The 26,870-nt window shown below is 44.8% G+C and overlaps 1 protein-coding gene, 1 long non-coding RNA gene and 1 pseudogene across 2 annotated transcripts; 2 read left to right on the plus strand and 1 right to left on the minus strand.

Annotated features, from left to right (window-relative positions):
* The first annotated feature begins 2,281 nt into the window (after positions 1 to 2,281).
* On the plus strand, positions 2,282 to 9,735 carry LOC119218104 (Kv channel-interacting protein 2-like; annotated as a pseudogene).
* Positions 9,736 to 9,888: 153 nt separating this feature from the next.
* Positions 9,889 to 25,003, minus strand: jupa (junction plakoglobin a). The gene is made up of 16 exons (XM_037472236.2): positions 24,856 to 25,003; positions 16,463 to 16,512; positions 15,965 to 16,129; positions 15,620 to 15,867; positions 15,282 to 15,520; positions 14,835 to 15,036; positions 14,375 to 14,519; positions 14,181 to 14,284; positions 13,729 to 14,067; positions 13,193 to 13,345; positions 12,966 to 13,085; positions 12,701 to 12,851; positions 12,032 to 12,153; positions 11,892 to 11,931; positions 11,238 to 11,371; positions 9,889 to 10,860 (listed from the first exon to the last, which is right to left on the minus strand). The coding sequence occupies exons 2-15, from the start codon at positions 16,473 to 16,475 to the stop codon at positions 11,247 to 11,249; spliced, it is 2,166 nt and encodes a 721-aa protein (XP_037328133.1). The 5' UTR covers positions 16,476 to 16,512; positions 24,856 to 25,003; the 3' UTR covers positions 9,889 to 10,860; positions 11,238 to 11,246.
* A 137-nt stretch (positions 25,004 to 25,140) lies between these two features.
* Positions 25,141 to 25,931, plus strand: LOC119218105 (uncharacterized). Its single transcript, XR_005120344.2, has 3 exons — positions 25,141 to 25,263; positions 25,355 to 25,423; positions 25,578 to 25,931. It is a non-coding gene; the product is annotated as an uncharacterized LOC119218105 (long non-coding RNA).
* Positions 25,932 to 26,870: the final 939 nt, after the last annotated feature.

The following is a 26,870-nucleotide window of genomic DNA, read 5'->3' on the forward strand; positions in this document are numbered from 1 at the left end:
AAAGTCTGTATTGGATTTTGAAGTGGGATTAGAGGGGGGTATTAGACTGATTTTACATGTCAAAAATCATTTTTTCTAATCATGAGATTTTTAGAACCAGCTGTATTATAATATAATAACTCCTGTGGCTCTAATGGAGATTTGTAAAGCCTGAGAAATCACATCATTTGTGTAATCCCATGTTTGGCTTGGAGCAGTTTAAAAGAATACTTGTGTGTCTGTACTGGTGGCACCGGGCCTCTGTGGGTGGCAGGTTGGTCAGACTGAAAAGTCTCCACAACTATCGGATGGATTCCCCTGACATTTCCTACAGATGTTCATGGTCCCCAGAGAAGGAATCCTGACTCTACTGCTCTCCTGGTTTTTCCTAAAACTCAACCAGCAGCTCAAAGCTTTCACTAAGAACTTTTCACTAATAACTCGACATGAATTAGCCAAACATTTTAAGTACACATTCATGTTCCCCAGATGATTAATCCCAAAGGCTTTGGTGATCTTCTGATGTTTGAACGTCTTCCAGGCTTTTATTTATTTACTTAAAATCGCTTCAATGACTAAATAAAATATAAAATAATATATATATATATATTTCTGTGTATTTTTATTCCATCTCTAATCTTTGTAATGTTTCTGTGTAATACACAGACACACATGTGCCTCTGCTTGCTTTTTTTTTTTCCATCACCACACTTCCACTGCTAACCCCGTTAATAACATTTCAGTAAATTATGAGTTATTCCCTCTGGCAATGTTTGCATCTAATGCTGACTTACGGAAGGATTCAGGGCTAATCAAAACACTTGATGATTCGAGAGTGGGACAGAACCAAACCCTCACCCTAACCCCCCCTCAAGTTATTTCAGCTTGTGATTCTTGTGAGTTTTCCATTTCACTAAAACATGTTTTCTTTCATAAAAAATCTAGAGTAAGATCATGGTCATTAACCCCACCTCCTGGACCCCCTGCAGTTCGCCTAGAGAGCCAACAGGTCTGTAGGCGATGCTGTCAACATGGCCCTCCACTTCATCCTCCCCAGGAACCTACGCCAGGAGGTTTGTGGACTTCTGCTCTGCCTTCAACACCATCACCCCATCTCTGCTGCAGGACAAACTCGGCCAACTCCACCTGCAAGTGGATCACTGACTTCCTGTCTGACAGGAAGCAGCACGCAAAGCTGGGGAAACACGTCTCTGCCTCTCGGTCCATCAGCACCGGTTCCCCCCAAGGCTGCGTTCTTTCCCCTTTGCTCTTCTCCCTGTACACCAACAGCTGCACCTCCAGCCATCAGTCCGTCAAGCTCCTGAATTTTGCGGTTGACACCACCCTCATTGGACTGGTGGGGACGAGTCTGCCTACAGGTGGGAGTCTGACCACCTGGTGACGTAGTGCAGCCAGAACAACCTGGAGCTTAACGCCCTAAAGACAGTGGAGATGGTCGTGGACTTCAGGAAGAACGCAACCCCACCTTCCCCCCTCACCTTGTGTGACTCCCACGTCACCACTGTGGACTCCTTCCGTTTCCTGGGCGCCATCATCACCCAGGACCTCAAGTGGGAGCTGAACATAAGCAGCTGAAGAAATTCAACCTGCCAAAGACGATGATTGTGCACTTCTACACGGCCATCAACCATGAAACCTACTAGTCTTCATTACCGTTAATTTTCTCTGCATCTTGAGACGTTATGAGCTTCAAAGAAATATGTAGAAACTTCAATGGAATTCTTAAGCGAATTCAACATTTGACTAAAAAGTTGGTGATGCCCAGAGGCTCAAAGTATTATATCACAGGCTCTAAATAGTTTTGTGATGATGGGAAACAAAGCAGTGGATGTGAAGTTTATCTCATAAATCCACTTGGCTTACACTGTGTATTCATGGATTTAATATTTAAATGATTTTGCTTCGCCCTACCGAGCCAGAGATGCTCAAATCCAGAGTCAAGGTGAGGACATCATCAAAAGGGCACAGAACCTATCCCCCACAGGACAGACGCTCCAGCTGACAGTCGACCCTCTTTGTCCTCTCGACAATCAGCTCGAGTAGAGCCATCACACTTGACCTTTGAACCCACATTAACTGATGCTGAGCAGTAGACTTTGGATAGAGAGGCACACCCCCCCCCCCCCTTCCCTCTGTCAGCGAGCAGTTGGCACCACACACACACACACACACACACACACACACACACACACACACACACACACACACACACACACACACACGCACGCACACACAGACCCGCACGCACGCACACGTGCAGAAACGCTCGTGGAGGCGGGACATGCAAACAGGAGGTCGCAGATGAGCGGCTGCTGCGACGCACGCACAGATCCTGCGGGTCCGGATCGGCGGTTCCGGTAAAAACGGAGGAGAAGCATGAAGTCCAGGAGTCAGGACCAGAGTCTGTCTGACTCCAGGGAACTGGACCGTTCTTACGACCCGCTGACAGGTATGAGTCTTCGTCATCTTTTTTTCTTCTTCCGGGAAACATGAATCTATTGGTTCATGCTGAGCTGCTGAGCTTTCCACGGACGTGCGCTCGTGAAAGTTTGCTTTGTTTTTTCTAAAGTAGTAAACCAATGGAATGTTATCTATGGCTGAAAGACAAACAAACTCATGTTTCATCATTTGCTACCAGCTGCTGCGTGAATGTGACCATCAAGTTGCCGCATTTTCAGAGCTCAGTGAATCTATTGTTTATGAGGCTTCATCTCCAGATGGAATGTACAGTGATGCCAGTCGGTCATATTTTGCACGACTCCTCCTCCGTATTGATCATGGATAATAACGCGGACATGAACTGATTGGAAGTTCATCAAGAAATACAAAAACAAATCACTTCCAGTTCAAGATGATCAAATCTGAGTATCAATCTTTTTCAGTGCAGTTTGCATAAATTGTGTCCTACAAATTTTCAGAATTTCCAACCAAATTACTGAAGTAGTTTGAAAAACAATTCAACAGATTGATCGAAGAAAGAGAATAATTGTCCCAGGCCTTAATAATCCATACATGCTATTCATGTTGTTTATTTTTTATTCACATGTCTTGATTTCATGAAATGTCCTAAAAATGCAGCACAAGGGATTATTGATGATGTCATTTTAATGCGCTCTCTCAAATTAAAGATGAACATCAATAGTGTCCGGTGGTGGCAAAACCATGGAAATATATCAGATAAACGCACTGATGAGTTCTGAAGTAGAGCGGAGAGAGAACAAAAAGAAAAAGTTGGTTTCTTGTCATCTAAAATTACACTTGTGAGTATGTTTGTGTGTAATAAGATTAGTGAAGCTCCTCTGTTTGTCAGCTTTAATCTTCCTTGTGAGAGCTTGCAAAGACAAATGTCTCTAGAGATTAGAAAGCACATCGCTGTTAGTTTCTTGCTCACACACAGACACACACAAACACAGACACACACGATTGTTGCTGTCTTTCTTGTGACAACTTTCCCAAAATAGCCTTTGTCTTTAAAACTATTTTCTTTGCCTCCAAAGGGGCAGATGGTAGGAATACGAATGTTTATTCACTGGCTGATAGTTGTAGCCGGCACAATAGCCAGTGTGGTATCCATTCAGCAGCAGGTAAACCAAACAGTGAACAGGTGCATGAACACAGAGGCTGTGAGGGGCGTTCACGACACACACGAACCAGCGTTTTTTAAAAGGAAGACTGGAGCGTATGATGCACACACTGTGTGACTGCAACCATTACGGTTCAACTCTATTGAGTCTGTCAAGTAAGAGGCACAGGTGTAAACTCCACAAATGCATTCAAAGGACTTAGGTTATTTCAAAGACTGTTCAAATGTAGCTGCTCGACACATTGAAATATGCTTATTTGTCATTCTTGCAGAGAAAGATGTTGAATCTGCATTGTTTATACAAAGCTTGAGTGAGCAGCAAGTAAGCTTAGCTTAGCATCACAGCCTAGGAGCAGGGAAGCAGGAATTGGTCCCCGTCCACCTAAAAGTCTCCTGCTAAAAATTTGTAAAGATAATTTATTATTATTCACCTCATTGTCAACAAGAAAACAAAGTGTTAATGCACTTCCTAAAAACTGTCCCTTTAAGATCACATGACTAAATTTGGAACACATCAATGAATCTGTTGGCTTGGTTAATGGAATAACATTGCATTGTGTGTTTTGTCAGTTCCAACATATTTCTTTTTCATAATGAAGAAGCTTGATTTATTTTCTACACTCATACGATCAATGATAAAAGACATTTCGCATTTTCATAACATAGTTACATCGCAGATTTATGATGAGTATTAAGATCCACGTTGTATAACAAAAATTCAAAGCTGATCCTGCGTAACTGAAGGGGACGTGTGCTTCTGTGTGAGGACACGTGGTAAAATGATTAGACAAAAAACCTCTGTTACAACCACTGGGGAGCTCAAGATGTGAGTGGAAGAGAAAGAGTGTGCATGTGATTGTTTGTGTCTGTGTGTATGTGTATCCATAGTATGTATTAGAGGAATGTTCATAAGCTGAACCATGTCCTTTCTACGGATTATGTTAAGCTTTCCATGCCCAGGCAACATTTGGGGTATGAACGTCCGTTGAGTGCTTCATGGACCTACTGGAGCTGCCGCAACCATCTAAGTGACCTTAGGAGTTTAGGTCTACGTCCCCAGTATTTTAAATGTATTTATTCATTCACTCCTTTTACAAATCACCTAATCATTAAAAATGAAGTATCAATATTACGTGGCCTTCCCACTTATTCTTTGCTCACAGTTGCTTACTTGAAGAAAAATAATTGTTTGGTTGTTCACATGGCCATGTAGACATAACCTGTATGTGTGTATTTGGGTCATTTTTAAAGAAAATTCCATCATAAAATGAAGATTAATTAATTCATATTGTTTTTTTTCCCCTCCCACTTAACTATTATGAACTTCTTATTGACAGAAACTTAACTGATTGAAACCAATTGATTAAAACTACTTCAAAGTTTTGGGAATACCGGCAAATATTCAGACTTATTCTCTCTGACCTTAATATAAAGTGAAATTAAGGCTGTGGTAAGAAAAGGACTTTACAAGTTCTCAACAAACCACGTTCAATTTCTTTAAACGTACAAGTTGTTCTAATGATGAAAGAAAAGAGGTGATTACTTATCTTCAAAGCTTCGCTGTCGTCCCTATTTTATGAAGTCTCTTAATTTCCTTTAGTGTCGCTTAATAATAGTTTGTAAAAGGCTCTTTAGATGGGTTGAATCTTTAAAACATACAGCAGGAAAGCGTTCACTGGTCTGTCAGAAGCCTGTTTTTGTTTGATTTGAAGTGATTTACAGCATTAAAGTCAAAACTGAGGAAAGGCTCCAAGGATCCAAGCACATCCAGAAGTATCTGAGTCAGGCTCAAACAGGTCCAGTTTTTGTCTCCGAATAGCAGTGGGAGTGAAGGTGTATCATCTTTTCTACTTTAAAACCTGTGGTCTCCTGCAGGGCTCACAGTCCCCTCCTGTCTGGGGTTTTCCTTTCTCTGACTTTCTGGCCTTAAACGTTTGTGTATAATCTGGATGTAGTTCAACACTTCCCTCTAGTGGCAGGAACAACAGGGCTGGAGATGCAAAGTCAACAATTGTTTGTGTGAGCTTCTGTCATCATAGTTGCTCGTCAGTATCTCTCTACTCGGGTTTGGTGACTGATTTGGGAAGAGAAAGTCTCCGAGATGCCCTCAGACACCGAGAGACAAGCAAGAGAGACCATTAAAGGCAACACAAGGAATTTGGAAGCAGACAAAGCTGCAGAACAGAAGCTCGGATAAATATGATGTTTTTGGCAGGTGCATCAACCATTTGGTGCTCCTGGGATGGGAAAAGGAAGGCATACAAATGTTCTGTTCAATGATCAGCTTAATGAAGATGATTGCTGTTCATTGAATCACATGAAGCTTCGGAGCAAGTTATCAGATGAGTACAATTATTACTTGGGTTTAAAAAAGTGAGGAAGACAGCAAACAACAAACAGAGCTCAAAGTCACTGCGAGTGTGAACATTTTGCAGGTTCTCGATACAACATTAAGACATTAACACGTCAGTAAAGTCAAGCGCCCTCGGTGTGTGTTGTAATCTGACCTTCTGTGCGTTGACCTGCCCGGCCTAGCCACGCAGGTCTTTCAGTGCACATGACGGTTGCCTTTGTCAGCGGCGTTAGCTTATCTGGCGCATCATGTTGGGAGCTCTGTGGAGGCACCAGGTATCCTCTGATTTTTAATTTCATCCCCTTTGAATGAATGCACTGAGTTCTGATGTGTCCATGTGACATGTGTAGTATGTGTTGTGGACTCAAATGTTTGATTTTAACATCTCAGCAAAGAGAACACCATACCTGCCATTCATCGGCACGTTTTGTCATTTATTTATCAGTAACCAGGTCCTTCGTGTTTAAGATTTCATATTATATACACTATATAGAATAGAATAGTTTTGGACATTTCGAACACTCTCTGTATGACCTCTGTGCATCAGACCCCAGCTTTGATCCGTCACACTGGTTCAAAGGCAGGTCAGCAGACTAACTTGTGCGCTCTGAGTTCTATGAAAAAGTGATTGAACGAATTTGAGCATAATTATGTCTGTGGCTTAGCTGTCTCACACGGTGTTCCCGAAGCGCCTCTAATCTCCGCTGTGATTGGTTGTTTCCAGGTAATCCTCCATCCAAACCCAATAAAAAGACCATAAAGCAGCGGCTTCTCAAACTTCTCCCCTGCTTCCGCTCCGGCTCCAGCCTCTCGGTGGCTCAAAGCAAGTGTCAGGACACACAGTCCGTCTTCACTCGGACTTCATGTCAGGTTACTCGTTGTGAAGACAACACTCTGGTGTGTTTTAGGGAGTAACTTCTTCCCGTTTCTCTGCATCCGTACACGCAGGTAGCATAGCTGATGATGAGGAACTGTCGACGGTGCGTTACCGACCGGAGGGACTCGAACCCCTCGTACAAAAGACCAACTTCAGCAAGAGAGAGCTGCAGGTCCTCTACCGCGGATTCAAAAATGTCAGTCGAAGAGCCCTCTGTTCAATTTGTCAACTCTCTTTCTAATGTTTTCACTGACCAAATCTAATTGAATGTGGGATCTGCGTCCCTGTGTGTTTTTTAAATGTCCTCAGGAGTGTCCCAGTGGTGTGGTGAACGAGGAGACCTTTAAAAGCATTTACTCCCAGTTCTTTCCTCATGGAGGTCAGTCAGATGCTCGTTCAACTCATCCAGAATATTAACATCTTGTGCTTTTCTTCTTTATTGTCGAGGAGTTTGCAGGTTCTGGAACCACATTATATCCCTGATTCAGTTCATACTCTCAACTTTATCATCATAAAAATATGAACAACATTGAGCTTAATCTGTCATTTTAAATGATTTAAAACATTTAAAAAAGGGTGACATGAAACAAGAAGCTTTAAGATTATATCTGTTCATAGTTTCACTAAAACCTTCTGACTCTTCTGTAATTTGAGTGGTCACTTCATTTTTCTTTTCTCCAGATTCAAGTATGTACGCACATTTCCTCTTTGAAGCATTTGACACCCGAAACAATGGCTCGGTCACCTTTGAGGTGATTTTTTTTGTCCTTCCCTTCTGTCTTCTCACATTCACTCTATACATTTCCTTCCCTTGTGCTCCATTGTGGCAACTCAGTAAAAGACACAAATATATACAGTCAGTACTAGTAAACTACTCATTAATCCTGACTACCATCTTAGTCATTTCTTTGTTTTCTTCTTATTGCTGTAGGACTTTGTTGTAAGTTTGTCCATCATCTTGAGAGGCTCCATAACTGATAAACTCAACTGGGCCTTCAATCTGTACGACCTTAACAAAGACGGCTGCATCACCAGAGAGGTGCTTGATTCGTTCTCTCTATCTCTCCGTCTTTGTGTCTTTAGTCGTCTCGGCAGCTGTTGGTGGCGCTTCATTTGCCTTTAATTATTTTCCTTTTCCTTCGGTCTGTTCAGGAGATGACGGAAATCATGCACTCCATATACGACATGATGGGAAAGTATACCAACCCCTGCATGGGGGACAATGCTCCCAAGGAGCATGTGGACAACTTCTTCCAGGTAAAACACTGAAATATTCAAAATAATCAACCCCACAGGCTACAAAACTCAACTTCACTTGTTTTATCTTTGTTTTTTTAAACAATTATATATCTCGCCAGAACTATAATGTACTGGTATAAAATGTTTTGTGTGCAATGCATTGGGAAGTCCAGCTCATTTAGAGCACAGGACACGTGTAGATAGAAAACAGAAACCTAAAGAAATTAAGGTTTATTTGTTTTTCTTCTCTAAAGGTTCACTGTAGGGTTTTTAACCCAAGTAGTGCTAGAGAGCATCATGCACAAGCTGTATCGATGCAATACACTTCTCCTGCCACCAGTTTCAGGTGGTTCCACTGATCTTTTTACACGCTGATGTTAACACGCCAAGAAAACTCCTTCTCCTTTATTTCCAACTTTTACACATCCTTGTGTGTTGCATTTCCCAGAAAATGGACAAGAACAACGACGGCGTCGTCACCATCGAGGAGTTCCTGGAGACATGCCAAAAGGTATTTGTCTAATTGAATTAACAAAATAACCTTTTCCATCCGCGGCTTCTTCAGTAACCTGTTTTCGTGTGTCCCTCCAGGATGAGAGCATCATGCAGTCGATGCACATGTTTGATAGTGTGATCTAAAGCTTGGTGGACACGGATATTAAATGTCTGCCGCCTTCCTGGAGCAGCGAGGGTGGACGGGGATTCTGCCCCCCCGACCGGAGAGGAGCAGGATGCAAACAGCCTCCCCCCCCCCCCAAAACCACCTCTTCTTGTAAAATGCTTTTATTTTATTAAGAGTGTTCAGACATTAAAAGCAGCATTCATGGTTTAGATCTTCTGCGCAAACCAAATTGAAGAATCTAGTAAATGCCATTGAAAATAAGCTTTGATGAACAGCAGCAACCAACTGTCGTGACCTCAACCTTTAACTTTTGTCTGTTGCATGAATGAATGTGCAGACTAACAGAACAATGCTCATGAAGTTGGAGCGTTTCACTCATTGTCTGAACTCACAAATACACTTCAATGAAGGACGGACGAAATGAATGGACCAAGTTTGAACCCAAGCAATAATCTTAAAACAGGTTTTCAATTTTGTTCTCATGAAGCCAACCAGTATACATATACTATAATATGTTGTGACTGCATGATGTGTCCCGTTTTGCCACTGGAATATTTAAGTGTTGATATATTTTCTATATGGACGTGGCAACAACAGCGATGAAGTTGAATAAAAGAACACAACTGTTATGCAGAATTGGGAATATTACATCTAGTAAATGACTGATCTGGAACTTCTTTGTTGCAGGTTTTCAGAAGTAATCTAATTAAACAGTTTTCTCTTTTGCAAAATGGGGGATAGAAAGATTTAGAGAAGCATTTGAATAATAAATAAATTTAAAAACACACCCAGAGGACACAGCAGCAGTGACCGGAACACTTTCACAACGTGAAAATGAACTGCCATTAGAGAAATATACTAGTTTGACTTTCTCCAAAGAAATATTAATGCTCAGCATTTCTGTGGTTTTACATGTGACTATATACACAGGTCCAAAGAAGCCATTGTGACCCTGATTGATCAGATGAATTTTTTAAGTGTACGACGGGCACAATGAGTCCAGCAGGTGTCCCCCTTCTGCTTTGATGTTGGTAGGAACTTTCTGCTAATGGACCTCTATGTTTGTTTTCATGGTGAATAGTTTGGCCGTAAAGAGATTTCTGCATTATAGTTCTGCATGTGGTTGAAAACCTTGTGCAGTGACCAACTTGAAAATCAAGAATTTTCACAACTGAGCTTTTCAGCTTCAAAGAATTGGATAACATTGCAAACCATTTGGGGTTTAATATATCCTTTATTTTTATTAAACAAAATTTCAGTAAAAACTCTTATTAAGTAGAAAGACAAATTTCCCTGTCAGTAGTTTGCTCCAGCTGTGGGGCGGCCCCCAACTATACCATCACACCTGTTGAATCTGTTAAACTACTAGATCCCTGTCATTTCTGAAATGATTCCACAGTCAATCTTTCCTCTAAACTCCATTCTTAACAAAATACATCGTCGCTGATATTCTGGTTGTGAATAACTTGTAAATGAGGCACAACCATCTGGTTCACCTACCATGATTACATGGCTGGGGTGGGGTGGGGGGGGGTGGGCGGTCAGCCCTGCACTGCTCTCAGGGGTCCGTCAAAGAACCTCCATCTCTCCTCGTTCGCTCACACCTACTAAATTAGCGCTACGAGAGCAACTCCTCTAAACGGAAGGACTGACAGCGTATATTGTCCGAGCTAGATGGCAGACAGCAGTGACAGTTACAAAGGCGTTAAGAAAGAAACGAGCGGCGAGCAGGTGCACCGAGCACGTTGAGCCTCCTCTGGCAGTGTTTAACTATTACTCTCGTCGGGGTTTTTTTTTCCCCCCATTCTTCTTTAGAAAATAAAAATAAAAGAAAGAAAAAGAAAATAAGGAAGCTACACGATTATCATCACAAAATAAAATCTCTTTGGCATAGAATACCCACCCAAAAGCGTAAACACACAGACCACACGCATACGCACACACATACACTCCTAAAAAGGTTTTCTAACAGAAACCTACAAGCATCGTCAAAGTTATAATCAGTAAAATTATGCTTTAAAACAAAGTTGAGCCCTGTTAAGATTATGAGTCCCGTACTCAGTGATAATTGCATATATTACATCAGGCAGAGAGCAGAGGGAATAATCTCTACCCACGCCTTTATTCTCTTCTTTGTCCCAGTACGTCCTGTGTCAGCTCCTTTTCCACATGTGTCTCCTCTAGTTCTTTAAGAGAAAAAAAAGTCACAATATCAGGCTTAGTTGCTTCTTCTACAGACGTGTTGTTGAAGTTATGTTGTAGAGCCACAAAATAGTCAGCCCATGTTCACAAGAGAGATCTCTGTATTCAGGTGCAGGAAGCATTTGTTACGACTATTAGCAACACGTATCATTTTTCAAATGATATTTTAAGGGATCAAATCCGATTGAAATGATCTCACACACACTAACAGGTTCTTAAAAAAATCAAGTCATGTTAAACCTTTCATTAAAGGATACCTACGGTTTTATTCTTTAGTTTTTAATGTTAATGGGAAAAAGGTAAAATGCAAATGCAAGACGACTGAGCCAGATTGGCTACGGTAACGTTTGCACATACCGACCTTTGATATTCAGTATGCTTGTCTGTCGTAGGTCACGCTGCCCGGGTAATTGTCCTGCATCAGTACGCCATCCATGCCGTCCATGGGCATGTCAGCGGCATACCCTCCATAGCCTGCGAATCCAGCATCCAGCTCTGCAAAGAGATTACAACGTTCATGGCTGTCGTTTTTACCTTTTCCACACTGGACTAACATCTTATGACAATCAGATCAGTCTTGTCAAAAAAAAGTTCCATCTCCTGTCACGACAGCAGGATCAGCAGCACAGATAATACGAGCTAGTGGAAAATGATTTAATGTTTTCCACATTTGGCAGTCTTTCAGCTCTGAGAGGACACAGAAAAATACCACAGCCAAACAAGGAGAAGTAAAAGGATGGGAATTAAGAGAAAAGACCCAAACATATATATAAGGAAACACTGGGAAGGAGAAAATATTTTAAACTGAAAAGATGTGGTTCAAGTAGATGTGTATTAATAGAAAGCCTCCAGTCCCTTTAACTTCTACTAAAGTAAATGGAATCTGTTAACTGCAGCAGGGGAAGCAACCTGTTAGCAGATTTCAGTATTTTAACGCTTTGGTTGCTGCCTGTGGTGGACTGACCCGGCGCTGAGGAATGTGCTGCACGTGCACATTTCAGAAATAGTTACTCACCATCTGCATAGGGTCCTTCCATGGGGACGCTGTTGTGGGCCTGCAGAGTTCACGAGAAGGCAAATTTAAAATAAAATCAACACTTACATATATTATTAAAGTGGCTTTAACCCTGGCAACCAAGGGTGCCAGACACTCACCATCTCCCAGGAAGTGGGGTCGTGTTTGAACAGAGAGTGAGTCAGCTCCACAGACACTCGCTTCTTGTAGTCGGAGTTCTTGTCCTCGGAGATGCGGAAGAGCACAGCTGCAGCGTAGGTTGCTGTGGGGGGAGAGACAATTGGGACAGAAAACGGTTTAGGACAACGCAATCCTAATCAATAATGTTTTATCTCGATTGTTTAAGCCGTAAATATTTGTCTAAATCAAGCTGAGCTGACTAGTTTCTGGCGAGCGCTTTCAATTGATCATACAAAAAGAGAACACTCCTCTCATCCAACTCCTGGCAAGAAACAAACCGTATCACAAGATAATATCATCAGGTTAACAATAAATACCTTTCTGAAAGATACTTATGCACCAACTTAAGAATCCTAAAGATATTCTTACACAACCCTATGGGTCGTAAATATATAACGTTTTCTTTCTTGCTTTCTGCAGATGTGTTTAGGTATATTCATTTTTACCATATGACCACTTTATGAAATGCAGTGGCGTAAAAGGTGTACAGGCACCAAAATGGACAGGGGCATGGAGAGTTAAGTACCAGGAAATGGCACCTCGAGTACAGCACTTGAGTAAATTGCCTTTGTTCCTTTGTCTAAATGCCACATTACGGTAAGCTAATGGTGGTGCATTATCCGTCCTACCGATGCCCTCGTTGTTGGAGTGCAGCAGGTCCATCAGCGGTGCAGACGCTCCCTCGCTGTCGATGTGCTCTGCTGACGGTTTGTCCAGTGCCAGCTCGCACAGGACACCCGCCGCCACGCGCTTTACGTTGTCCACGGGAGAGTAGAGCAGCTGAGGGAAGAAGAGCGAGCGAGGAGACACAAATGAGGAAGATAAAAACATACCAAACAAAGTAAATGAATCATCACAATAGCGGTGCGAGAGAGCTCAAGGTTCCTTTGCTACCTGAACAAACAGAGGGATGGTCTGCAGGTTGGCGATCTCTGCTCTGTTGATGGGATCTCTTGCCAGGATGTGCAGAGCTCCTGTGGAGCCCTCCACAATCTCCTCCATTCTCACTCCATCCTGAAGAGCACAGTGAAGAGAAGACACGTTACTCAGGGATAAAAGAAATTTAAAAAAAAAAATAGATTTCCACAACCCCTTAAAAGGCACACGTAGTTGACCAGTACCTGGTAGGACTGTTGGGAGGATGAACCATGTTTCTGGGCGTCCTGGTGGGCTTTGAGCAGCAGGTTGACCAGGCGGGGGATTGCTCCAGCGTCCCTCAGGGGGGCCTGGTTCTCCTGGCACAGGGCCAGATTGCGGATCAGGCCGACCACGGCCTTAAAGAGGGTGGAAAAGACAACGTCATGATGCTATCCAGAAACACTGGTAAGCAACTAAAACACGACTGACAAAGACTACTTCATTCAAAAGCTACAATCAATTGATCGCGACCCATCCCCCGATAAAGCCTGGTCTCCTACAACACTGTTCCCGCTGTCATGTCATTTCGTACTCGTTCCGGTTGATTGAGACCATCTGTCAGCGTTTCCCACAGGCCTGAACCACCTGCTTTGAGTCAACCCCTCTCAGTGACCAATTTAATGTATAAATAATTATACCACTGCCACTTTCTAGACTGACGTACGGCCTCTAAAAAGGGTTATTTTATTGACCCTCATTTGGGCCCTTTCCGTCCCCTCCAGCCTTCCCTCTGCTCTACCTTGATGACGGGCCAGTAGTAGGGTTGGTTGAGGAGCTTGACGATGGCGGGGATGCCGTAGTGTCTCCTCACAGCATTCTGAGCCACCTCGGCCTGCTGGTGGCGGGATGTCAGGTGGCGCAGAGCGCAAACGGCCGGTTCAGTCACATCCTCCTTCTCACTAGCACGCAATATTGCGTGAATCAGCGCCTCCACACCGTTGCCCTGGGTGACCTGAGTCTTATTGTTGGCGTTGTTGCATGTGAGATTTGACAGGATGCCAGTGGCGCAGGTGAGCATGTTGAGGTCGTCTGAACTGAGCAGGCCCACCAGCACCTGCAGAAGGCTGTCCATGCCCTCCTGGGAACCAGAAGTGAGAGAATTCAGAAAAGGTCCTCGTATGTCAAATGATGTTGAACGGACCGATGGCCACGGAGGGGAGTAGACGAGAGGGAAAGACAGTGGAGACAGACCTGCTTTGTGGCAGCATCAGAGAGGTTCCTCAGGGTCCACAGACAGTTCTGCATCAGACGCTGGCTGGAGCCTGTGAGGTGCTGCCCCAGAGCCTGCATCCCACCTGCAGAGAGATGTTAGATCACTCAACTCATCTCAGTAATTGTGCTGTCATGTAGCACTGTGGAACTAAGAAAGAACATGCATTACATACCGGCCTCTACAATGGCGAGTTTGTTGCTGGGGCACACAGAGAGAACTTTGAGCACACGGCTTGTGGTCCACAGCAGCTTCTCATAGCTGTAGCTTCTCATGATGTGAACAAGTCCCTCGGGACCCCCGTTGGAAAGGATGATCAGCTGCAAGAGAGACGGACTGTGTGAGTATACAACGTGCCGGTGGCGTAAAAATATTTTTTGCAGGATCCCTTTGTAAAAGGGAATTTTTTTGACTGTTTACAAAAAGGACAAATCGTGCAAATTGGTGACGTGGGCTGGCAAATCAAAACCAGTTCAACTGCAACCATTGTACCACTTAATAACCACACCCTCACCGTGTCAGCAGCTGAATAAGCGTGCTCCCACGCCACACCCAAAACAAAAAACATGTGTAAACACAAGCACAATTACAGCAGAGTGCTGGCGTGAGGTGAAGCAGCAATTACATGTACCGACCTTGCTCTCCTGGTTGCCATAAGACAGCAGCTGAAGGCAGTCCGTGGTGATGGCCAGGAACTTGGAGTTGCTCTTCTTCAGCAGGGGAACCATCTTCTGCAGGCCGTCAGCCAGACGAACGGCCATCTTAGCTCCTTCCTGGTGCAGCAGCAGGTTGTGGAGCGTGGTGATGGCGTAGAAGAGCACAGACTCCATGGGAGAGCTGTGGGAGAGAAACAGGTGAACGAAGGGCACAAAAAAGTTGCCATACATTCATGGAAAATGTCTCACCGTGAGATTAAAACATCACATGAAGTGTCCCAGGCAATTGCATGGTTTTCTTCAAAAAGGCAGACGACAATGACTAACGATAAGGTGCACGCATACAGATATGAAAGTGTCCATTTTCCCGATAAATGCAACAAACAGCAGTGGGCGAAGTCTGCCTGACTCTCAGCGAGTGTGTACCTGAGCATGCGGACCAAAGCTGGAATGCCTCCAGACTTGAAGATGGAGAGCAGGCCCTCCCTCTGGTGGGACAGGTTGTGGAGGATGCTGGCCGTGGCCCGTGCCGTCTCCATGTCACTGGTGTTCTGCATCGCCCGCACCACCGCCGCCACCATCTGAGGGGACTGCATCAGCGCACGCCGCGACGCCTCCTTTTTGGTAAGCTGGTTGACAATCTGGGCTGCCTTGCTGACCACCACCTGACGCAAGAAGAAAAGTTCAATTTACTGGTGGAAAATGTAGGGGTTAAAACAAGGAAAAGCAGCACTTTTTTTTTTTCACGCTCCGGCGCCGCTCACCTGGTCTTCGTCATTGAGCAGTTTGGTGAGCTCAGGCACGGCGCGCGTGGCCAGCTCCGCGTCGTCCTGGTAGTTGATCAGATGGACGATTGCGGTCTTTAGCATCTGGGAGGGCTCTGCCAGCCGCTGGACGTTGGTCATCTGGGACGGGTCCGTCTGAGTCGAAATGATGGTGGTGCCGCTCTCCAGCGTCTCTGGGAACATGGCGGCCCGCACCCGCTGGGCTCTGGTGTAGTGGGCGTCCACATCTGCCGAGAAATAATGAAATAGATGACATCACGGGGGGGGGGGGGGGGGTAGTTTGGGTAGTCACGTGATAGTTTGGTCTGGGCTTCGTTGTCTTACCGGGCTGCTCAGACGTCACCGTGGTCACGGTGTAGTGCTTGGAGCTGGTGTATTCGTCGCCGTCGTCTCTGAACGTGGTGGCTCCGGACTGGATGCCCGAGTCGATGCCGTACATCGTCCCTTGCCAGTTTTCAACCTTCACCCTGCCACTTTCGGCCTCAGCCACTGCCAGGCACAAAGAGAAGCGTTACGGGACGTCAAAAGTGTTGAACCAAAGCCATTTAGTTGCCAGCCGACCAGAGTTTTACTCGTGAGAGGAACACTGTTACAGAAATTACCTTTAGTTGTTGAAAGTATCATAAATACATGAAAACAATTGTTGGAAGTAGGAAAGATTGTAATCATATAAACAGTGTCCTTTGAAAGCACAGTGGAACGAGGCTATTAATACAAAAGTGAACCTAAAAATGCAGAAGCTAGTGGCACATTTAGTGATTTATTAATGTGCACTGTACATAATGGTAATTTAATGTTTGAAAACTTAATAACCAAACTTACTTTGCATTGCCATCCTTGCCTCCCGATATGAAAACTACGATGGAGAAAACCTACAAAACAACAACAACAAAAAAGTAAAGATCTACGCTGGAGATAAACTTCCCAGCATGAATTAATATTCTAGTGTGTCTGCTCCGGCCCACAGGACTGTCAGTTTTTATATGCAACACAAATATGACAGTTCACAAGATGACCCCCACCCGTCACCCGCCCAGCCGTGCACCCCGGCCTGAAAACATCAACGCAGAGCCGCAGCAAAGGCTCATGGGGGAGGGAGGGCAAAGAGACAGCTGTAAGTCAGGAATGCTAGCCGGCACATGTGACCTTTCACCCAGGGCCCCCGCCCCATGCTGCTATGGGAGCGGCCTGCTGCTGACACACGGCTATCAACAAACCTGCTCGTCAGGTTTCCATTTGCCATCCCACTCTCACTGAATGTGTTCAGAAATGTATTTTACTATTGTATCAGTGCTCTGGATTGCTTAGCGACCATGCTACTTGTTTGCTATACGCCGACATTACAATACAAAAATACATTTGCTCAGGTAATTCTCAATCCTCATATCTTACTGCATCTCATAGTATATTAAATCATTCTTATACGTGCTTGAATATGGCAGAGTTGTCCATGGGAATTCAACATTTTAAATTATTTTTTAAGACAAAGCACGCAACGTCTCGATTCCTGTCAAAAAACAGTAATAATGCCGCGAATGTCTTCGATGTCAGACAATGCATTGGATGTTTTCCCATCTCTGCAGCTTATAAACCCCCCACCACAGAAACCCTCCTCATCACTGAAGAATCTTCATACGAGCGACACAATGCGTTCACTGTGCTGCTCACAAGGGTTTTCAGATGTTTCGTTTGTTATTGACCAGATTCCTTGCAGAGGACGTTGCAGGAGTGCGTCGGGTATCTGTAAATGAAAGAGGATGGTCGTGCTGTTCTGCAGCAAATATATTTAAAAAAAGCTCTATGTAGTTCCATGTATTGAGCGCCTACACTGATCTTCCATCTTTGCACCTAATAAAACATGTTGGTGCTAAAAGTCAGTACGTAACGCTGCTGTGTCGGCACAGCCTTAATAAACCCCCAAATGACCATTTTCCCCTCTACTTGCATTCAAATTCATGCAACGCAGTCGCACAACGAAACAATCTACTGTGGCGAGTACTGCAGAGTTCAGTGATGGATTGATGATGGACTTGAAGGAAAGGAATTGCTACAGAGCTCATCTACTGTGTCTCTCTGCCTACGACACGGGAGCCGTCCGCGCTGTGAAGCACCACTCCCTCGCCTCCTCGCCCTCGGGCTTTGCATAAGGATGTGTCGTGTTAGGTTTCAGTCCCTTGGCCCACTTTTTCCTCACCCAGGCATCAAACCGTGTTAGTTCTGTGTGTGTTAGCTTAATGTCTGCAGGAGGTTTTGTTTTCCCTTCCAGTTTGTATGATGAAGTAAAACCAACCAAAGTGTGTGTGTGTGTGTGTGGCATGTTCTCGATGGGACCGTCCTCATTTCTCTCTCTGTGGCACTTTAAATGGGCTGGTAACTCCCATGCAAGTCCGCACATGTTTTCTGCACCCTGCATGTGTTAATTCCCATGGATACGCAGGTGCTCACAACACGCCCAACTGAACCTGATGTTCACGTCAACATGTGCCTCCATCTCAGGTTCAGGTGGGCCCGTTTCCCCAGAGGACTGTGTGTGCATGCAGATACATGCTGCCTCACACTCATGCCACAGAAACTAGGAGTACTATTCCAGTGTTTCCTACTGTTCTAACGAACGGTGTGGGCTCTTTTTAAGAAGGAGGACTGCTGCGTCAAGACAATAGAAAACTTCCTGTCAGACACAATGTGGCAACGTATCGGACTGACCCAAGATGTTCCGCCGATGACAAGATTTTTTTTTGTTGGGCCAAAATTTTTTTAATTGATCTACTGCTGGAGACAGATAGACATTTTGTTTTAAGCACAGCTCCAGCTTTTTTTCACCACGTCCACACACAACTTTGCTATTCTCTGTAAATCAGCAACTGTGTTTGTGTAGTCTTTGTTTTCTTGGGCGAGGCAGTGGGTTCAGCCAACTGTTGCAAATGCTGCAACACGCCCCGCACATCTCCTAGGTTACCAAAAATCCTGCTTAGCCACTGTACAGTGGGGGTTTTATCCACTGACCCATCGGATGTTTGAAGCTAGGCTCGCTTGCTGATAAGTGTTGTTCCCTCTTGGGTTTTCTCAATCATTTGTTTGTTTTTTAGCTTTCTTCCCAACGTCGCCCTTGGCGTTGGTGCAAGCCTAAGGAAACCATTTAAAGTTTAGATTTGAAACATGACACGGAATGTAAATTAAAGCTAGGCAACAAAACAAAAACTTTTATATTATGGTGAGTAAAACAGAGTGGCGGCTTATCTGCTGATCCCTCCCCCTTTATCACTTCTGCTGTTTGCATTACGTACTTCTGACTGGACTTTGTGCTTTTCCAGTTAATGAGTGATGGATCTTTACGCTCTCACTGTACCTTGCTCTGTCATTGCCTGTACCACCATCAGGCCGCACATACATCCACCCACACAACAAGGGGCCACATGTTTTGTTTTTTTTCCTCTCAGGAAAGGCACGCCTCACACCCATCACTTCCAGCGATCTTGTGACGCAACGGCCTCCAGGGTGACTTCATTTAGGCCACTAATAACCCATGTGCGCTAAACACAGCCCTCCGTGGTGAGACACTGGTGTGACATTCAACACTATTGTAGTACAATTCAGCCTGGTGTCCTCGTGTGAATCTTGTGCTTTCTGTACTCTTTTAAAACCATTCTAAACTTCTCACTGACCCCCCCCCTAAGGATGGCTGAAACTAACAGACACCATAAAGCATATTGCTGCCGAGACAATGGATCCGTACACCCCCCCCCCCCCCACCCACACACTTGAGCGATGACAGGCTCTGTGGAAGGGTGTGGCAGCAGTGTGTGTGTGTGTGTGTGTGTGGGCGGGGGAGTTTACTGGGTGAGGCTGAACACACCTCATTGCTAAAGGGGATGAACTGCGTATCCTTTATACTGTGCTTTAAAAACCCACGATAATCAAGACGTTATGTGACAAACTCTGTATCGAACCGAAGGACATTCCAGTGCTCCAGATTTTTGACTTGGCTGGCCAAAGCTCCTCTTTGTATCACAGCGGGAATGAATCAGGTCAGGGAAGGAGCCCAGGGGGCTGGAGATGTTCTCTGGTCCTATTCCAGAGGGGCTCCTAATGCATATTACAGAGTTCGCAGGGATTTTGGAGTTTACTCATGCATGTTTGGCAGGCAGGGGTGTGAATAACATGCTACAAAGATTGGGCCGTGTGCTCTTTTGGGCTTTTACACGCATGGTTGAGAAGAGGAAGATAAATGTAGTCTGTTAGACATTTCTGTCAACAGGCTTTTTCACCTTCCTGCGGAAGAGAAAGGTGAGCAGATTATGCCTGTTAATTTGGTATGAAACCAGAGCAATCAGCCAGTGAGCTTCCTCTGAAGACTCGAGGTCGCCTGGCTTTGTGGTCACCTGGCTTTTTGACAAAACAATAGGAAAACTTAATGAGTATTATACAGGCATGAGACAGACAATCTGTTCACTTTCAGTCAAAAGAAATTTTAATCCCTTTAATTCCCTTCTAAAAATGCCTTAAAGGTTGTCAGAACCGTGCAGCTTTGATGTACAATGCTCATCTAATGCAAAGATCATGTTTAGGCTGAAAAGCAAATAAAGCACATTTATGTTCCCACACATCTGTAAAGCTTGCTGTACCATCTGCCAGATCAAATGTTCCACTTGTGGACTGAACGGAGACACGTCCCCTGACATGCGACACACACTCTCTTACATACACCATTTCTCAAATGCCCTTAACACAAAACCCAATCCTCCCGGCCAGCTGAGCCTCCATCATCCCATCTCCACAGAGTTGGTGGGGGGGTGTTCAGATGCCCTGATGGGATACAGCTTAACAACCCCCACTAATCATCCAGGTCACCCCCCTCGTCCAATAATAACCATCATGGCCCTGGGACGGAGGCAGCAGGGGCTAACCGGGGATAGTCGTTTCTTAGAAATCAATACGAGAGGATGTGAAGTCGTGCACAGCTAATTGATGTATTGTGGTGGGTGACAGGAAGTGGTGGTCAACACTATCTGACTCACCAACTGCTGGGCTGTCTGGTCAGAGAGGGGAAGTTCATCTACTTTCCCAACTGTTTGCTCGTACTGTGGATGCAAAACTACGCTGACACACTTCTGCAGGCTGTTATTACGCCAAGCACATAGTTCAGGGGGAACACAGCTTCGTGTTCACATTTCCAGCCGGCGCATTTTGTCAATTGACTGTAACAGGCGGATGATAAAATCCAGACCATACCAGCGCCAGCATGCCAAAGGCCCAAGGAGAAGGAACAGACAACAAAAGATACTGCTGGTGAGCAACACACGAACCGACTCAGAGTGGCAGAGCACAGTCCACTCCCCTTCTTTGTCCAGACTGGAAGCCATTCCCCAACAACACAGTAGACCACAATCAGCACGCCAATGAATTAAAAGGCAGCAGAATGAATAACTGCTTTAGATCCGCCAGCCAAGGCACTGCAGCTACTTCAATGAGTTGAATTAAGCCAGGGGATGCAGTGTGGTGGCTGTAAACTGTTGTTTACTCCCTGTGGGATCCCGCAGCCAATCAAAAGGAAATGTGAGCAGTCTTGGAGGAGGTGCAGAGCAGAGTCAGATTACACAAAGCTGATAAAAAGGGGGGAATAAGTAAGAAGGGAAAATAAGGGGGCGGGGGGGGGGTGCACAGTTAACCATTCCATCCTTGACAAAACGATAAATACTCTATTTTCATAGATTCTATGGCTGGACTTGAAGTCTACTTTCCAGCATTTGAAACTTCAGAAGCCAGGTTGTACCATGATCTTGTCTTTGGTCTAGAGTAAGCAGGATGTGCGGTTTAGTTGGCGGTAGGAAGGAAGAGGATGAACTCTGCCTATGATACAACACAGAGAGCCACTGTTTTACTGGGTTTGGTATAAAGGAGGACAAGATTAGCCGCATTGTCCCACCGAGTGGCGTCACTGTGAAAAGGAAACAGGGTTTGAATGCGGCCAAAAAGACTGAAGCACTTCACGATGGCTGTGTGTGTTCACTGGCCGATGGGGGCTGCATGAGGAAAGCCTGCTCCAAAGGCCTGACGGGGAGCTATTTTCTCTCTTTTCCCTTGGACTGCCAGAGCCACGCATCAGTGTGCGGCTGAGCACTGAGGCGATGTGACAGATGATTAATTTTTCAGGGAGATTAGAGGCACGAGGGAGAGGTTGGTTGCAGAGGAGGGCAAAAGTCTAGAGGGGGCCGTAAAGAATATAACACCGAAGTGAAGTGAAGTTTGTTCTTCTTTAAGAAAACAAAACCATTTAATGGGAATATTTCAAGGTTGAAAAATAACACATTAAAAAAAAAAAAAAACGTAGTGAGTGAAAACAGGAATTTATCAATCTTTAAAAATGTCAATACTTAAAGAAGACATTAAAAAGGAGAGGAACAGCCGTAATCATCTAACCCTTGGGCTCCCCTTGCATTTCTCAGTATTTTGTCAAGTATGCACAGGCCCCAGAGTTGCACAACTTTCTCAACCCAAGAGAGATCCCTCAAAAGAAAAATCACAAAACGAGTTATCACGCAACACTGAGTGACAATATGCACAACAGTGACTAACTTCATGTGAGACACACATGTTCTTCATACTGCATATTTGACAACCCTTGGTTTTAACCACACCCTCACCGTCAGCGCGTTCCTCAATCTCTCGCAGCAGTGTGATCAAGAGACGGGAAAAAAAACAAAAAACGTTATCACAGGACTCAAGAGTCACTATGCTGAGAGGTAACAAGTCATCCAACTGAAAACTTTTGAGTCAGTACTGGAGTCTAGTCCTCCCTTGACGCTTGGCTACGCAGTCAGTAATGAAAAAGAAGTGATCAAAAGTAATGCATGAAGAAACAAGCAGGGTTTCCAGCAGGCTGCTGGACTGATGCGTGGGTGTCTCTGATAGGCGCTGACTTACAACTTGGCAGACATTTAAATAGCTCCTAAGTGTATGTGATGGGGGGCCAGGAGGGGACAGCCATTAGGCCCTTGACATTTTAAGTAAGGGACATTTTCTTGTCCTTGTTTTCCAACCAGGAGAACCGTTGAAGGTCAATTATTATTTTGGGTATGGTTCATCTGGGCACTGCCAGTCCTACTTGCTGAGCTTTAACCCATTGAGCTCCGCTTAAAGCTTCCGTTTTCCCTTTTCATCAATGACAGCAAAAATGACATTGAATGTTTTTTGGCTTAAATGATTCAACCTCATTTTGTGAAGTCTAGTGGTGCGTTGCAGCAGCCTGGTTCACCTGCACAGTTTAAAAGGGGAGCCTCGTTCCGTGGGTAACGAGCACGGCGTCCACAGGGCTCAGCGACAGCGCCACCCGATGAAGATTTACGGAAGTTGATCCGGCCTAAATTTCGATGCCGTCACACTACAAAGACTCCTTTCTTAGCTGGAGGAAGACGTTATCCCTCTGCGTCCCCTTCTCCATGGGAACAGTAAAACACAGAGGCAGGGTGCTGTGAAAAACACACAGCGGGGGGGGAGGCTGTAAAGGAGCCCCCCTGGAAGTACTCTGCCAGGCACCAGTGAGCGCACAGAGATGACACTCCATAGAAAAATAAATCAATAAACAAAAGGTTAGGATATGACATATACAGTAATTCCTTTTGCCATTTGTAAACCTATTCATATGCCGAAGGATCTCGTGGCCTCTTGCTCTGATAATGTAGGACATTAACAGGGAATTAAGCAGGAGGGAGGGTGAAGGGGGGGGGGGGATTAGCATGTGCCACCACAGCTGTAGCAGCAACATCTACAGTAAGTCAGTCCCCCCCCTCCTCCCCATGTCGCAGTCTCCCCCCACCAATACACCCTCTTCCCTGGGGGCAGACAGGAAGAGCTTTCCAACCAGGGTGCTGTGTGACGCTGCACTGCCTGATGACACGGAGCCAGATCATGCCGCTCACGCCTTTGCCAGGCAAAGGGGTCTTCAGCACTGCTGTGTGCTGCGTGGTGTTATGTGTTGATACTTCAAACATCGCAAACGACTCAATGGCCTAAGAAACAAGCGGATAAGACATGTTATTTTACATGTCTTATCCTTATCGGCAAATTTCAGGAGATTTACTCGCTCACTTCTGTTAGAAATGCAATTAAAGCCTGGTGTGCTCCCGCGGCCAAAAAGCAGGTCTGACAGCCTGCTGTCTTGTTGAGTCTTGAGCACGATTAGAACTAAGGTTATGAGGGCCAAGGAAGGCTTGGCAACACCTGGAGACGTCACCGCCGGAATGTGAACAGCGGTGTGGGAGAGCATGGGGGCTTTAGAAACAGCACAACACATTTTAGAGATATGATTCATTATTCAATGCAACACATTACTGATGCATGTGACAGACGAGTTAGTCACCCATTCCAAAACTGCCCATTGTGTAATTAACTGTTGGATCAGTGCATTTTAATTCAGGGCCGCAACTAACACTTATTGTCAGGGAATCTGCTGATGCACTTCTTGATTAAAGTCCATTTTGCTGAGCTCACTGAGCAAACAGATTGGACACAAATAGCTGCCATCTCACTTTCCGTGGCTGATTGTCCTCATCTCTAGTAGTTTATATTTAGGAGTTAGCCGGAAGGATAAATACTGTGTTGTTGCAGTCTTGCCACCGTGTTGGACCCGAATTTCCCGTAAAATGCTACGCCGGAGATGGTCACGGATTGCTCGCTTTCTGTAGTAATACATGTCTGACATTAGCTCGGGGAAAGCCTGGTTCTCTTTACCTGCCTCTCTTGCATACCCACAAAGACACGCGCCCCCGCGAGTGTGCGCGTACATGCTCAGCACCAATGACACGTTAGGACACTATTGACAAGTGACTTCGGGCTGATTGATCGATACTGGGGCAAAAGGCGGCGACATAACTAGTCAGAACGAGCTCTTTGCCACTTCGTAAATGTAAACGCATTTAACGTAAGAAGGGAAACTTTTGGGGACCGAGGAGCTCGCGTTTTACTCTACAGAAAGCAGGCGGTTTGAGGCATGCGGAAATGAAACTTCAAACACAAGATTCACACCCAGGTAAGAAGAGAGGAACGATGGGACCAAACATCGACTACACGAACATACACGCGATTTTATAAGGCAGGTGCTACAGGCCACGGTGCGTAGAAAAATACATTAAAAAACGAGAAAGCAAATACGTGTCGGTGACAAAGACATCGAGCAGTTGGAGAAAGTGAACACAACGGTGTATCGATTGAAGTCGTACCTGTCGAGACACGCGGGCGCGTTCTAGATTAATCCAGATCACCGAGGGTTTCTCCGGGATTTCACAGTTCTGCGTTTTTTGTCCTCACTTCTCTCTCCACTTTCTCCGTTGCTGCTGCTGCTGCTGCTGACCGACAGTCCACCGAACAAAAATGAGCAAATGAAGCATCAGCTCGGCACAGGCCCCGCCCCTCTTATCAGGCCCCGCCCCCCCCCCCCTCGACCCCGCCCTGCCACAGCTCAGCATACTGCTACACGCGTCACCGCGTCTCCCATTGTCCATCATACAAACAACGAAATTAAGTTTACTCCTTTTGGAATTGCCTTTGGAAACATTGATTCATGTGGACACAGTAGTAATTAGTTTGTTAACAATTTGTTGTAGTAATTAAAACAAGATTATCTCAAGGTGTTGTATCGTATCGTATTACTACCGAATTGAAGATTTAAAATTCTGTAAACCGTCGTAAATGTGTTTTTTTTCTTCAATAAATTCATAGGTACATGCGTGGAAACCATTTCGATTGAAGGCATTCGCTGAAGAAAGGTCCAGAAGAGCAAAAAACAAAGTTTAGTGCAAACCTTTGACTTACAAGAACGTGCCTGATTACAGCAGACAACACAACAGTTTACGTGTACAGTGGGCTACTATAAAACTTCACTAGAGGCTCTGTGTGCTTTTATTACTCTTTATATGCCCTTGTTTTCATTCGTATTTGTTAGAGACTACAACGACGGCGTGTGCTAGCAGCCGATTTGCGCACCTGCAGGAGAAACTGACCACACCTTGATTACAACACGAAACCAGACGACGCGATGAGTCACTGCGGCTGGGAATCGATGCCCATCAGAGGAGCAGCTCACGCGAATTACACGTGTATTGTTCGTGTGACTGCATCGTGTATCTGACAATAGTTGCATTGGAGGTGTTTGTGTGGAGGAAAAGAAAACGAGGCATTAATAGGAAATTCCTATGACATGAACAGAAGATAGATACAGGTGACTTTTGTTGCATTTTAACCGACTGTGTTATGAAATGTAAAATCAGTGGAATCATACAAATAAAAGACAACATTTATGGGGATCACTTTATTTAATTGGTCTATAAAGAAAATGTCTACTGCGATTGAATGATTAATTAAATCATTACATCATTGAGATACTCCAAATGCTTGTTTTGTCCAATTGTCAGTCCCACAACTGATACATTGATAAGAATCAGTACAACTTGTCCATTTGATCAGTATTGACTGTGAATGTTTCTTGGCACCACTGGGACCATGTCAGTGCACAGTCAATTACGTGAACTAAAAATAACAGTTTCTTTGCCAATTCATTTTAAACAAAACTTCTCCACCTAAAAATACTTATAGCGCATTGAAAGGTCCCCGGCTTTGTGACATCACGCACGCTGGATGCTACACGCAGATAGGTCAGGCTGTATACGATGTGCTGCCACGGGGCAGATTTTTGCTCTCTCCTTTGTGGCCTTTGTGGCAGTCCTCATGTGCGTCCTCAAATGAAAGGGCCCGGGACAGAGGAGGGACATGGCCTGCTCAGCCACTGCTGTTATATAGGCCATTATATCTGTCAGAGTGAATGTGTGGACTGGCCGCCTTCTTTTTAAAAATAGCTTCAGGCCCAATCAACATTCCTGGGTTATCTTGAGCTGCTTGAGGGGCCAAATGTTTATTGGACGGGTTCATTAAATTGGACCGTAGCTTCATAACTTCATACTCTCACAGCTGAAACTCGTCCTCATATGTTCCATGTCTTTGACTTGTTTTGGCTTTCTCCGATATCCCTTAATAGGGCAGCAGTGACATGAATGGAGCCATTGTTCTAAACACAGTAGTCTTCTTTATTTTGAAAGTCAGCCAGGAATTAAAGGAGTGGGACACATGTGAGACTTGAGCTCTTAATTCTGCCAAAGACACCTGGCGTTTAAGTTTTATGCACTAATTAAATATTGAGCTTTTCATGTCCATTTATTTTGTAAAACCGCCTTTCAATATA

Source organism: Pungitius pungitius, chromosome 9 (genome assembly GCF_949316345.1).
Source record: "Pungitius pungitius chromosome 9, fPunPun2.1, whole genome shotgun sequence".
In the NCBI taxonomy this organism is placed as follows: domain Eukaryota; kingdom Metazoa; phylum Chordata; class Actinopteri; order Perciformes; family Gasterosteidae; genus Pungitius; species Pungitius pungitius.